Here is a 14,344-nt window from a genome sequence, read left to right as displayed (position 1 = left end):
GTTCGAATGGGAGGCAGGGAGCTGAAGAACTGCTGTACGCATTTAATAAATTCCGAAGATTTACGTGCCCGTACTAAAATACAATTATGACGCATACCGACCACATGAGCTTTCTAAGCGTGAGCATAAATTGAAATACACAGGAATTTGTGCGTTTTGCTTCCATCAAGGGCCTCCGTGACCGTGAATCTACCACGACAGTGCTCGATATTAGTAATTTTACGATGTTGCTATTAGTTAATAATTACCCACCGAAACACAAGGACCGGGAATCTAACCCGCGCCCCCTTGATAAGCTGCGGAACGCCATAGTCCCTAAGCCTCTGCGGCGAGTTTTGAAGCTCACCGACAGGTTTTGTATCTTCACCTATGCAAAGTGTTATCATAATGCTTGTAACTCATCGCTGGTTCTCCGTCAGCAGCGTTGATTCACACTCTTGGTCAGCATTAACCTCAGCGAGTCACGCCCACGCCAATAAAGGCGCTGCTCGCTGGTTGTCCGCCCCTTAGTGACGTCAGCAGTAACGTCACCGCGTGGTGTGGGGCTAACGCGCGCGGTCCCGCGTGCTGGCTTTGGTTCCCACCGATTCAAGTGTCTCGATTCGTTGTGCCGTGTGTTTGTGCAGTGGCATGAGTTACGGTGGATGTTTCGTGGGATCGGGGCGACAGTGATGTGGTCCCACTGCTCTCGAGGTACAGAACGTGGGAAGACATCAGGCGCCGTGATGTTGGGGGTCACGACAACCGGGACGCTCCTTCCTCGTACGACGAGCATACTAAGCACTTTTACTTGGCTCGGAGCATCTACTCCCTCCCACAGTGCAAACTCAATAGACCTCAGGATTTAAAGCTAGGGCTTCTACAGACGGGCACATACCCAAATGCCTTGCTCCTTCATAAGATTTACCCCGAAATTCAGACAACAAATGCATGCGAACGATGCAAGGACTTAGCGAACTTTGATCATATGCTCTGGCGGTGTCCCGCGTTACGTGGCGATGAAAGCAACACTTCTTCACGCTCGGATGCGGTTTACGCAGCCCCGACCTCGATGAACAGTTATGGCTGTCCAAAGGGCCCGCGACGCGGCGGAGAGGTTGCCTTTCTGTCCCGACGTGGGGGCGGTCCACTGCGTGCTAACGCGCGCCCTAAAGAACCACAATGGCGCTTTTCATATATCAGTTTCGGGGGAGGCAAAAGACGACATCGCCACACGTTGTAGTGGAAAAAGCGGTTCCTCCATAAAGGGACAACACCGATAGCGTAGCAAAGCGTCTAAAAGCTATAAAAAGGTTCGGAGTTTTATCGACAATATATATTTCGGCAAACACTCACGTACCAATGAAATTGACAGGAATGGTGTCGGCAAACAGAAACACATCTTACACAAACACACACAGGCAAACACAAACACACCTTACTGGACGGACCTGAACAATGGCTTTCAAAAACGCTTTCTTAACGAACAGTGCAAATGGAATTGAATAATCGCACTGCGTTCCCTCTCACTTCTTTGAAATGACGCGAACTGCAATATCAGGCGCGCAGAAATACTGGAATGACGGCGAAGACAGTGCCACCAAGCGACCAGATCTCTAGGCTCGCTCACCCCTTGGAAATATCACTGATTACCTGCGAGATTCGGCAGGCGCGTCGTTTTCCCCAAGTGCAGCATGGAGGGCACCGCCTTTTGCGACTTCGATCTCCTCATACCGGCCTCACCTAAGGAAAGGCGCGCGTTACACCCACCTCTGCCGCGCTCGCCTGCCCCTATCCTGGCCTGGGCACAATGACCGTCTCTCTGCTCTATCCGCGCGCGCGAAGACAGCGCACTCTTTCGTAGGTTTTTTGCTGAATTACACAGCGTATCGAACGTGGGGCTACATGGGGTCTTATTGCACTTGGAGCTTGTACGTACCACAACGGCAACAACGACGCCGTCATCAAATATTCACTTGATGTGTATTTGTAATTGATATCGTAAAAAAACTCACAGGGTCCTTATGCGTTCGCCTAAGGCGACTCGAAGGCAAAAGTCGACTTCTTTTTCTTTTCAGTCGATGTATCGATCATATGTATCGATACCCCGCCGTCCTGCGAAACCTTTCTCCACCTAACGTCGTTCTGTATTGCCTCCAGGATCGGAAGCGTTGCAAGCTTTCTGCACCTCACGTGGTTTAGCACTTCCTCCGTCATCGGCCCACCTTCGACCAGGTGACAGTGTCATGTGACGACGTAATCGTGTAAAGTCATGTATATGACGTCATGATGACGCCCTATGGTGATGTGATTGCGTGGTGATGATTTTTTGAATAACTTCTGTTGACGCCGATGGCGCCGACGCCGACGGTCAATTTTTGCGTTTGATGAGGCATCTAGATCTTCCGCCTCAAGAAAAAAGTCCGAGTTTCACTGCAAGGGCGAAGCAATGAATGCGATAGCAAGAAATTTTAATGGTATACGAAGTGAGACTGGCAGCTAACTCCTTTGCATCCGATCTCGCGTAACTCTACAAAACGCTGGTGTAAGAATATACGGCCGCGCGAGGACAGTATCTTCGCGTTGAGAGCGCTGCACGTAGAAGGGTATACGAGCCGCCCGCTGATGAAGTCCGAGATAGCGCGCGCGCCAGCTATCGCGACCGTGCGCCCTTAGAGTCAAAGTTCAAAGTTGTTGCTCGAGCGTGTCTATTACATTAACCCAACTATCGGTTACCCATTCAGTGTGAGTGCGGTACACAGACATCACATGCAAGCTACGTGTGACGTCATTCTATCGGACCAGGTACCTTGATGTTGGGATGCATGGCCGCCAGCTTCTGCTTGCTGTAAAGGCTGTTGATGTTGAGCGCCATTTCCACTTCCTTGTACAGGAGCACGAACACCTTCACGCCTTCCTCCTGGTCAGATGACAACACGCGAAACAGAAGAAACAGCGTTACTGAGAACAAGTGTTGCGTTTTCCCACGTTCTGTTCAGAAATGACCGTTGGTCCACACTATTGAGGCCCTAGTTGAGGTTAATATATTTTGCATACTATGGCAGCAAACGTATAGTGACACCAAGTCAGCGGCGCGGCACCTATAACACGTAGGTGAAGGAAACAGGATGAAGGAAACAGGATTAAGACAACACGATGGCGCAAAGCCGTTCTAAGTAAGGACTCTCGTAATAATCCAGACGCTTGTTATTTGTTTCATAGCTCGTTATGCGGCACATGCGACAGCTAAACAGAAAATTCCTCGGGCCCGGCTGATTATTCTCGCTGGTGGATTATTCTTGACGATGGCTATTTTCGTGCTGGATAGATTCATTGCGCGAAGTGCCATGCTATATTGTTGCCCTACAGATATCATTGTTACTTCAACTGCTTCAATAACCGCCTCTTTCAGCGTATATGGCATGCTGTTGCTGTGCCTCATTACTGGGACCATGACAGCGCACCGGAGCTTCTCCGCAGAAATTCTGTTAATAAATGTTTTCACCACCACCACCAGATGAAGTAATCTTTCGGCTGGTTACAAGACTCAGTTCTGAACAGTGTTAAATGCACTGCATCGAGCAATAAGCATTGTCTAGACCAGGGGTCGGCAACCTTTTGAGACGGAGGGAGAGATGCATGAAGCCTACGCGGCGGGGGCCGCAACGCTAATAGGGCAGGGGAGGGGCTTTGCAGGCAAAGAGAAAACAATTCGACGAATTGACAATAATGATATGCAAAACTGGAACAGAAATCATGTTTATTTTCAGCACGCATATCACAAGGTTGCAGTTTATCAAGTAGGTTAGAAGAAAATTCGGCAGATCTCACGCCATGTGGGAATCGGTTACATGCGAAGCAGTTAGCGAGTAGTTGTATGCTGCATTTTTTGGCTTTGAGCCAAGCGCTGCGAGGTGCATAGACGTGTTTTTGCAAGTGCAGTAGTTGTGTGCACATCGTGGGCTTACCAGGCACATCGACAACGTTGGGTAAGAAATGCTTCGCATTTAAAGGTCGCCACTAGCTTTGACGTGCACAAGTTATTTCCTCGATTAGTCGGTTCCAATGTCTTTCCATTTGAACGCATTTTAGAGAACGTAAGACGCAGTGTAAAGGGAGTCGAAATGGTAGACACAAACAAGCACGAGAAAACCAAAAGAAAGAAAGAAAGAAAGAAAGAAAGAAAGAAAGAAAGAAAGAAAGAAAGAAAGAAAGAAAGAAAGAAAGAAAGGAGAAAAGAAAGAAAGAAAGAAGCAATTAGTTTAGTTATTGAGGTGACAACTATAACTATGAAGCAATAGCTCACAGCTTTCTTCTGCAGAAGCTGGTCCAATCGCCAACGGTTGTTTGGCACCACGGGACGCTTAAGATAGATCTCGGGGGTGAGCCACCAGTCGGCAATGAAAATCTCCTCCCGCGCCATGTCGATGGCGTTGGCCACCGCTTCGCAGTATTTGGACCCGTCGATGTACCTGCAGTAGTGCAAGGGGTGCTTCCATACGTCTATGTCTGCGTTTGTACGTGTGCGTGTATGTACACAAATGCAAAATGTAGAATTTGGAAAGAAGGAGTTTGACCCACCTAACCCCTCCGCTTGCTATGCCTATGTTAGCAGCTGTAAAAACAGGCAGTCACCATTGTAAATTCAAAGCAGTCGCCATTTCAAGAAGCTGTTCTGAGTGTCTTAGCTTTTCGTGGCTATAACGTGTTTGTTGCAAACTCTGTTCAAGGAGAACGTGAAATCAATTCATGTAGCCATAGGGGCTTAATGGTCATGCTGAATGTACAGACGGGTCCACTGCTAAAGGGAAAACCTGAGTGCAGGATATGTCTGGATTTGGCTATCCTACAAAAGTATAATGGCTTAGATTTGCATAAAACCACTGGTGGTCGACAAGTGCGACACTACAGGATAGCGCCATGCATTAACGATCTTTCGACATCTTCGAAAATCGAAGAACCCAGCCTTGAAAGACACGTACACACGAAAAGAAGTTTTGACGATCACACACTCTGGGACTGTACAACAGTTTAATGAAATAACAGCTACTTGAAAGAAAACCAAGACGCACGTGCGCCATACATGGTAATGTAGAGACCTCTACGTTATCATGTATGACGTATGTGTGTCTTGCTTTTCTTTACAGTAGCTGTTATCTCATTAAACTGTTGTACATTCCCAGCGTGTGTGGTCATCAAAACTTCTTTTCTTGTGTACGTGTCTTTCAAGGCTGGGTTCGTCGATTTTCCAAGCTATGTACCGACAGGCCCAACACCAGACTCTTAATTCAACATCCACTTCCTGTTAGGGGGCCAGCAGTACGAAAGGTGCTCATTAGAATGTTCCCTTTAAAAGTGAACAGGACTGTACATGTGTACGTACGTACCAACGGCAGCGACTCGCGGTGCGGACCGGGGCGAACGCGTCGTATCGGTTCGGGTGCGTGAAGTCGCGGCCCGACGTCTTGGCCAACTCTTGCAGGTGGTCCTTCCACTCCCGCTCCTTACGCTTCGTCCAGCACTTCACCAGGAGGTTCCTGACGACGACACGCAATGCATAATAAATTCCACATTGTGTCTGATAACATCACATCCACATTTGCATAGTAGTCCTGGTCGAAGCGAAATGATTAAGGGTTAGTAGACGAAGTTCTACTGAATGTGCGTGTTTCCCTGATACGTATGCATTTGAGGGGGAACGCTCATAAAGATCATAATCCATTCATGCGCATCCTTCCAAACCCTAACACACATGTACACAAATATACACACAGTTGGAAGATAAGTACATCTGGCAACTACATCGCCCGTTGAGCATTCCATGTTCAAGACTCCGGCTTATGTACACTGAATGCTTCCTTTAACTCTATGCATGGAACGTCGCTCTCTTTTCCATATAGAGCCTCCTGCCGGAGACGATCGCAGACGCCAGGCCTCCTGGCGCGCGTTCCGACCAGGTGCCGTGTGAGAGCGCTCGCCACCGTACCACTTAGTCGCATGAAATGACGTTATCAGCTGCTCGGAAGCAGCAGCGAGAGCTGGCCTGCTATATTTTTATGTTGCGGGCCGAGGTTTTATTCTTTTTTCTTTTTTTCATACCTCACAATAAAGAAAGCAGCGAGAGCTGCGTGTGTTTACGAAGAAACGCCGCGATAGGCGCTGGACACTGTTCCAAAAGTAGCAGGGAACAGCCGAGAGAAAGGCACGGCGTTCGCGGCTCACGTTCCAGGCATTGAGTTATAGGAGGAGCTGGTGCACCTTACGGCTGCTTGGGAAACAACTTAAGTGGTATATAGCATGCGTGCACGGCTCGAAATTTCTTCATCAGCGAGCAGATTTGACACTTTGCAAAATAGTGAGCGCCCCCTGGCGTACACTTTGGAAACAGCTGTAAGTTGGCTTTCCAGCAAGAATGTTTTATTCCCACAAAGCTTTTCGCCCCCAGACGTCTTTTATCGCTCTAAGGGTGTTCCCCCCTCCACACTCCAACGAAGGTGCGGTATCAGCTACAAGACTTTTCCAAAAATACTGCAGGAATATGACGTTTCATGGTAAGTTTCCTATTGTACGGAGAGAAAGGGGGAAACGAGAGAAAGGAAATACATAATTAGTGGTGAATGGAAAAAAAATGACACCATCTCCCGCTAAATGGGACCATGAGGCGATGCGAAGCCGGAGCACTTGCACGATCGCGTTCCGTTGGTGTTCATTGGGCATGCTACCAACTTCGCGTCGTGGAACGCGAAGAGGAACGCTACGCGCGTCGTGTCTTCCCTCTAGCCTGGCCGTTAATTCTCACAGGGCGAGCGGGGAACGCGGTCGTCAGGCGCGCGAGGGAGGGAGCGTAGGAGAGGAGAGAGAGGGGGGAGGAGACGCGCATGCGCTGGCGCTCACCGCGGCGTTGCGCAGGAGAGGGGCGATGCGAGAGAGGCGATGCGAAGCAGCGTTTCGGCATGTCGAGCCCGCGTTTCAGAGGGGGAGTGTAATGGGGTAGAGGGGAGGGGAGAGGGGAAGTGGAGAGGGGGAAAGGAAGACAGGGCAAGTGGAGAGGGGGAGGGGGAGAAGGTGTGTGAAGAGGAGGTATGTGGAGAGGGTTTGCGCATGTGCAGTAAGGGTGGTCACGCCGCACACCACCACCGGTTTGAGTTCCGCTAAAGATGCTTCGCATCTAAAACAGATTTGTCTGCTTGTCCGCGGTCGAGGCTTTCGTATGGAAAACCTGCTCACATATGCGCAGTAACTACTTTGCAAGCTGTCAAATGGCCGAAAATCCCTCAGGAAGTGCAGCTGAATGTGAACCACATCAACAGGTGAAGCATATGAAAAGGAATACAGTGTGGACACTACGCGAAGGTATATACCTTGTGAGGTTCGTGACGAGCAGGCCGTGGTTGACCCCCGTAGCCATGAAGCCGGACTGGACCTGGAAGCCCTGGTCCATCAGGAGCACCGACTTGATGACGCCGTCGCGAGGGCGGACGTACAACACGCAGGTGTCCTTCGCGATTAGCCACCTGTGCAGTCATGGAACAAAGTGTACGCTCTAGTTGCACCGTTACATAAGGTATGTACTAAATATAGACTGTCTTCACTTAACAGCCAGCAAGTGTTTGCCTTTCATGCTCCATTCGATACATATAGTGTGAAGCACTGCAGAGTCTAGCGAGACTTCTTGCTGTAGATAAAATAAAAACCCGTGAACTAGCATAGGCTTTCTTCTTTAAGAAACATAAGGACGCATGCGTCATCCGAAAAACACTAACAATAAATGACCCTACATTGTGTATATTTGTCCACTGATTGTGCCCATCTCTGATACGCTGGCTTGCCGATGCGGTAGTGCGTTTTTAGGGGCGTAGCTCCTTAAGGCGGCACCCGTTCGTCCCTCGTAGTCGTCGTAGTAGTCGTAGTGCGTAACCAGTCTTACGGTTTGACCTCCAAGGTGGTGCCGGTGGGAGATTTTTCCTGTGCGTTGTTGAACAATAAAAAATTCGCAGCGTGCGCGTTAACTAAAAGCCGAATTCCTCTGTCTCTCATTCCCCATTAGCAGCCATTGGCATGTTCCAGTAGGAAACGTTAGTAGAAGTAGAAGTGTAAATGTTAGCTAAAAGCCGACTTCTTCTGTCTCTCATTCCCATTAGCAGCCATTGTTTACCTCCAAGGTAGTGCCTGGTGAGATTTCTCCTGTGCGTGTTTAAACAATAAAATTTTGTTCAAAACGCCGTTGATTGATGAAATAAACCAACGAAAGACGCCAGATGTTTTATAAAAGCAAAACGAAAGAACGCCAGATGTTTCTAAAGCAAAACGAAAAGACGCCAGCTGCTTAACGAAAGACGCCAGATGTTTTCTAAAGCAATGATTTTCTAAACAATGAAAATTCACAGCGTACATGTAAAATTAAGGTGAGCTGCAAGTCGTCATAACTCATCGAACCTTTAGTATAAACGCACCCGATCTCACGTCGGTGATGATGTACTGGGCAGAATTCACGGAAGATTCACGGTTTACCGATGAACCTCCGCAGCTTCGCCCACTCATCATCATTCACTCCGTGGATATGCTGTGATTTTTTGTGTGTGCTTTTTGTTAGAAGGTTCTATCTGCATTTATATCGAGGAAAGCTTCCATTAAAATTTCAGTTGCAAGACAGTGTTCGTGTCATTCGTTCATCATCTTACGTCCATGCGGTTGCGCTGTTTTAAACTCTTATCACACAGAAATTTAATACACAAATGTATTTCATTAAATAAATGGTATTGTAGCGGCGCGCTTACAGCGACACGAACTCCTAGCGGTGCGCTCTCAGTTACAGCGCCTGAATCCCGTGGCTCAATACGCATGCAATAAAGATCGTGTTCTCTCTTGGGCGTTCATCGTGTGTTGATGTGTATCCCGTTGCTCGCCCATGCGCATCTGTCCATAGGCAAGGGAGTTGAACAAAGCAGACGAGCGCATCCTATTAAGACTTCAGACCAATACGATGCTATGTCCTGCAATAATAAAACATTTCGACCCTATACGGTCACAGGACAGTGCCAGCCCTGTGGAGAGGTGGCGGACGACTACCATAAGGTGTGGGCCTGTCAAAACAACACAGCCCTTACTCCTCAACCCAACCCTACCCGAGAGAACTGGGTGGCTGTCCTGCTCGGCTGTTCAGACCTTCAGGCCCAGCAGGCCTTGGTACATAAAGCCAGCAGGCATTGGTACAGAGGGCGGCGGCTTCAACCAATAGGGTCTCAGAATAGTGACTCCACCTACTCTGTAAGGACGTCTAGAGAGGTCCAACACCTCTATTTTGTTAATAAATGCTTTTCACCACCACCGCCGCCTCTAGGTATTATTAATTCAACTTGCACTCGCCTCTTTCGCCACCTGCTGCAGCACTGGTAGAAGAGAAAGTGGAGGCGGACGCAGCCCCTGGCACTGTGGTGTCCACCGGACCTCTTGTAGACGAGTCCCTCGCGGCCCTTGGGACCCAGGCCGCCCACGAACGACAGGTGGCTCACCTCGAGGAACTGCATCTGTCGGGTCAAGTGACAGGGCATCAGCGAGGAAGTTAAGCAGAGGAAACTCCAATCGATCTCGTTTCTCTGTTTATCGTTGAAGAACGGGGTTTTAACAGCAAAGCTGTTTAGCAAATCGTTCCTTGTATCTCGTTTCACGAAACCATCATCATCATAAACGGGTATGTGCCACAGAAATTCACCAGTGGTCCAATAAAAAGGAAGGCAACGGATAGGCCAACACTAGGGAACGGGAAAGGCAACGGCGGCGGCGAGAAGATCTTGAAGCGATGGAAGGCCTACGCCAACGACGACCTGCCCGTAGATCTATGAGAGGTGCGAACGCTTGGTTTCAGTGCGAGTTTCTGTCTCGAGAGTTTGGCCATCTGTCTCGTGTCTGTGACTGCCTGTGGTTCAACTCGAACCCCTCTGCGCTGAGAATCAACGTAGAAACAACCTAGCACCACCTAGCTAAATCTTAGCAACCACCTAGAAGTAACCTAAAAACAACCTTAATGAGAACTAACAGACAATAACGCCAAGGAAAGTACAGGGGGTGTTATCTGTAGTATTTAGAATGTAAATGTGAAGAAAGTAAAGTGGACGAAAAGATGACTTGCCGCCGGCAGGGACCGAACCTGCGACCTTCGAATAACGCGTCCGATGCTCTACCACTGAGCTACGGCGGCGGTCATCCTCCCGTCCACTTTCTGGGGTATATATGTTGATTAAACCTAGGAGTGTTAGTCAGCGCCAATCGCAGCCATGGCGGCGAGTGTGGAACACTCTTTTTTGCCTCTTGGCGTCACGTAGCACGTGATCTTTTTGCGAGTTGGCAGCTGACCAATAATCCCTCGCATACTACCTGAAGGCATTAAGTCTGCCAGGACGAGACCCTCGCTATGAATGAAGGAAAGCTATGATTTTTCAAGGGCTCGTTTATCTTTGTTAGACACAATATTAATGAGAACTAACTAACAGACTTTCTTCACATTTACATTCTAAATACTACAGATAACACCCCCTGTACTTTCCTTGGCGTTATTGTCTGTTAGTTCTCATTAATATTGTGTCTAAGAAAGATAAACGAGCCCTTGAAAAATCATAGCTTTCCTTCATTCATAGCGAGGGTCTCGTCCTGGCAGACTTAATGCCTTCAGGTAGTATGCGAGGGATTATTGGTCAGCTGCCAACTCGCAAAAAGATCACGTGCCACGTGACGCCAAGAGGCAAGAAAAGAGTGTTCCACACTCGCCGCCATGGCTGCGATTGGCGCTGACTAACACTCCTAGGTTTAATCAACATATATACCCCAGAAAGTGGACGGGAGGATGACCGCCGCCGTAGCTCAGTGGTAGAGCATCGGACGCGTTATTCGAAGGTCGCAGGTTCGGTCCCTGCCGGCGGCAAGTCATCTTTTCGTCCACTTTACTTTCTTCACATTTACATTCTAAATACTACAGATAACACCCCCTGTACTTTCCTTGGCGTTATTGTCTGTTAGTTCTCATTAATATTGTGTCTAACAAAGATAAACGAGCCCTTGAAAAATCATAGCTTTCCTAAAAACAACCTGTATCACTTAGCTAAGGCCTGGAAACAACCTAGAAGCAACCAGATCAGTCTTCAGAATCGTCCGGTTTCGCTGTGTGAAGCCTTTAGCGGCTTAGTGCAAGCTTCACCAATTTTTATTTTTTTTTGAGACCACGTTGTTCAACGAGGCATGTCACCAAATAGAACACGCGCCCATTACGTGCCAGCTTACTTCAACAAAGTATCCCCAAGCATCTTCCGCATAGAAACAAAATACAAATTAAAAGAACTTTTACGACGTACTTATCTGTGAAACATATGTCTCGTGTTCGCACATATGCAATCCTTTCATAGTCTGCTGGTCATCGAACATGGTAATTCTGCCTAATAAACACTGCTATCTTTCGGTCCTTTTGGACAATGACATTTTTCATAAATATTGTATAACTTTCTTTTCTATACCTTATTTCACGGCTAATGTAACGCGTTCGGTTTTTTGCAGGCTGCCAGGCTCTACCACTCAAGCGTCCCCTGACCTCGACAGGCGTAATCAAATGTACTGTTTTGTTTAAAGAAATAAAAATTCGGCAGATCCCACGTACCGTGGGAGTCGATGTTATGCAAAGCATGTTGCGGGTAGGTGACTGTGTCGTAACTTTTTTTACTGAGCGACACGTTACAAAATGACGCTAAATATGTGTATAAATTTTATACGCACACATATATATGTTGAAGAGCCACATATGTGTTGTTTACGGTTGGGTAACGCTGCAAATGGCAACGGGTATTACCAACACCACAAGGGGTAAGCTGATATGTAGTGCTTATACGTGTCCCGAGAACGTACGCACGTTTCACAAACCCGTGTGCATGTGTACAAGAAGTTCTTGACAGTTCTTGAACAAGGGCATCATCACCGTGATCAGTGAGCACCAGCAGCTGGCCATGACTTGTTATAGGATCCGGTCGTGACCATGGTGACGAGAGGTCCATGTGTAGTGAAGTATGTGGTATAGTAGATCTGTTGGAATTTGTGGATGCCTCGGTCATTTCGTCGACATATTGTCTGTAGACAGAGCCGGCGACATGTCGGAACCTGAAGCCACCCTTCGTGTTGGTGAAGTATAGGCAGTCGAGGCTGGTAGGCCTGGATAGTGCTACGTAGACCAACATCAGTGGACGGTGTTTGTCGTATTCGTAGACTACCTAAGCGTATGTGGCCTACGTACGAGGGCGGGCCGATAAGTACTTAGCCTTCAAAAGAAAAACGAAAATTTTGGAATGGTGTCGATTTATTTCTCAACATAGTCCCCTTTCAACTCTATACACTTGACCCAGCGATCCTCCAACTTCTTGATCCTGTCAGAAAAATACGTTTTCTCTTGAGCTGCAAAGCAGGCTTCTGTGGCGGCGATAACTTCTTCATTCGACTCAAAATTTTGTCCGGCGAGTGACGTTTTCAAGTTTGGAAACAAGAAGAGATCACTCGGGGCCAAATCTGGAGAATACGCTGGATGGGGCACCACTTCGTAGCCCAGTTCGACCAACTTGGCCGTGGCGACGGCGCAGGTGTGAACTGTCGCGTTGTCATGGTGGAAGAGCACCTCTTTCTTCACCAAATGTGGCCGTTTTTTTCGCAATTCGGCGTCCAATCGGCCCAGTAATTCAGCGTAGCAGGGCCCTGTCACCGTTTTGCCCTTCTCAAGGTAGTCGACGAAGATTACACCATGAGAATCCCAGAAAATGGTGGCGATCACCTTTCCGGCCGATGCGACAGTCTTCGCCTTCTTCGGAGCAGGTTCTCCGGGTGCAGTCCACTATTTCGACTGTTCTTTGGTCTCTGGTGTGTACCAGTGGATCCATGTTTCGTCGACGGTCACAAAACGACGCAGGAACTCCTTCGGATTACGCTTAAACAGCTTCAAACACTGCTCTGAAGTGGTCTCACGGACGCGCTTGTTGTCCGGAGGGAGCAAACGCGGCACCCATCGCGCAGACAGCTTTCTCATGCCCAAATTTTCATTCAGGATATGACCCACGCGGCCTTTTGAGATGCCTACTGTCTCAGCTATCTCGCGCACCTTCAGTCGGCGGTCTGCCAATACGAGGTCGTGGATTTTTGCCACGTTATCGGCCGTGGTAGCCGTTTGCCTGGCCCCTGGGCGAGGCTCATCAAAAACCGACGTACGACCACGTTTAAACTCATCGAACCAATTTTTTAGGGTTGCCATCGAAGGAGAAGACTCACAGTAGACGGCATCCAGTCGCTCTTTGATTTCGCTGCGCGATTTCCTTTCCAAAAACAAGAATCGAATAACCGACCGATATTGCCCTTTTTCCATTTTTAACGGACACACGAACATCACCTGCTTCCTCAAGCGGCGAAAACAAAACCGCGAGCCCGATTCGACTGGACCTTCGCATGTGTCCCTCTAAGAGAGCGTACTTAATGTCAGTATATGTCTCATGCGATAGAGTCGCGCTCTCGCGGTGAGGCTAAGTACTTATCGGACCGCCCTCGTAGGCTAGTCTACAAAGCGGTTGTCAATTAATCTGGCATCATCCTCGGTCAGCATGAGCCCATCGCCCAGCCTCGTAAGAAATGAAGAGGACACTGCGTCGTCCTCGTGGACGAAGTGCACTTTACGTTGCGGTGATGTGGATATCATATGTAACTTTCGTTAATGTATTCCTCCGGGGTCTAACAATGCTTCAATATAGCTTGCTGAATCATAGGAATAAAAATGTAATGTTTATTAGACTGCTATAAAAGCGGAGCCAACACTTTAACTACAGACGTTCATCTGATATGACACCTGTATCGTAGCAGTACACTTCGTAGGAGTATCATGTAGTGTTTATTGCTTTCTTGTAAAATTAGATAGCCAGCAACACAACCACAATTGACGTTGCACCGATAGTACGCCTGTGTAGGCTGTTTTTCAAACCAGTTTATAGACCTGGCGTGGCTCAGTGGTAGAATACCTGATTGCAACGCAGAATGCTTGGGTTTGATTCCGGCTGGGATCCTAATTTTCATTTTTTCCATTTGTTTAGTCAACGCTGCCGATGTTGGTTTTCCTTAACGCTCTAGCATTTAAGTTACTAATGTCTGTTCTCGCCGTTCCTGGGTAGATATAAACTGTCAATCACCTGTGGCGCATACCCGTACACCGCGGCCCGTGGTAAACGGGTATGTGCCACACGTGTCTAGTGGAAAGGGTCTGACGACGTACGCGACAAGATTTTAACGTTATTCATGTCATGACCCGACAATCATATTCGTCAAATCATCTTACCCTCCGATGCAAATTTTGGTCTAC

At 48.2% G+C, this 14,344-nt stretch overlaps 1 protein-coding gene across 1 annotated transcript in view; it reads right to left on the bottom strand.

Annotated features, from left to right (window-relative positions):
* The window catches only part of LOC119403327 (phospholipase D1), a 260,367-nt gene that overhangs the window by 23,062 nt on the left and 222,961 nt on the right, over positions 1-14,344 (bottom strand). Inside the window, exons 6-10 of the mRNA XM_037670270.2 lie at positions 9,346-9,506; positions 7,341-7,493; positions 5,367-5,516; positions 4,286-4,451; positions 2,789-2,899 (exon numbers count right to left, since the gene is read on the bottom strand). Of these exons, the coding sequence (XP_037526198.2) occupies positions 2,789-2,899; positions 4,286-4,451; positions 5,367-5,516; positions 7,341-7,493; positions 9,346-9,506 (741 nt within the window). The remainder of the gene's footprint in view (positions 1-2,788; positions 2,900-4,285; positions 4,452-5,366; positions 5,517-7,340; positions 7,494-9,345; positions 9,507-14,344) is intronic.

The sequence above is a fragment of the Rhipicephalus sanguineus genome, chromosome 8 (genome assembly GCF_013339695.2).
Source record: "Rhipicephalus sanguineus isolate Rsan-2018 chromosome 8, BIME_Rsan_1.4, whole genome shotgun sequence".
In the NCBI taxonomy this organism is placed as follows: Eukaryota; Metazoa; Arthropoda; class Arachnida; order Ixodida; family Ixodidae; genus Rhipicephalus; species Rhipicephalus sanguineus.
Note: the sequence above shows the minus strand (reverse complement) of the source record. Positions and strands in the feature narration are given on the sequence as shown.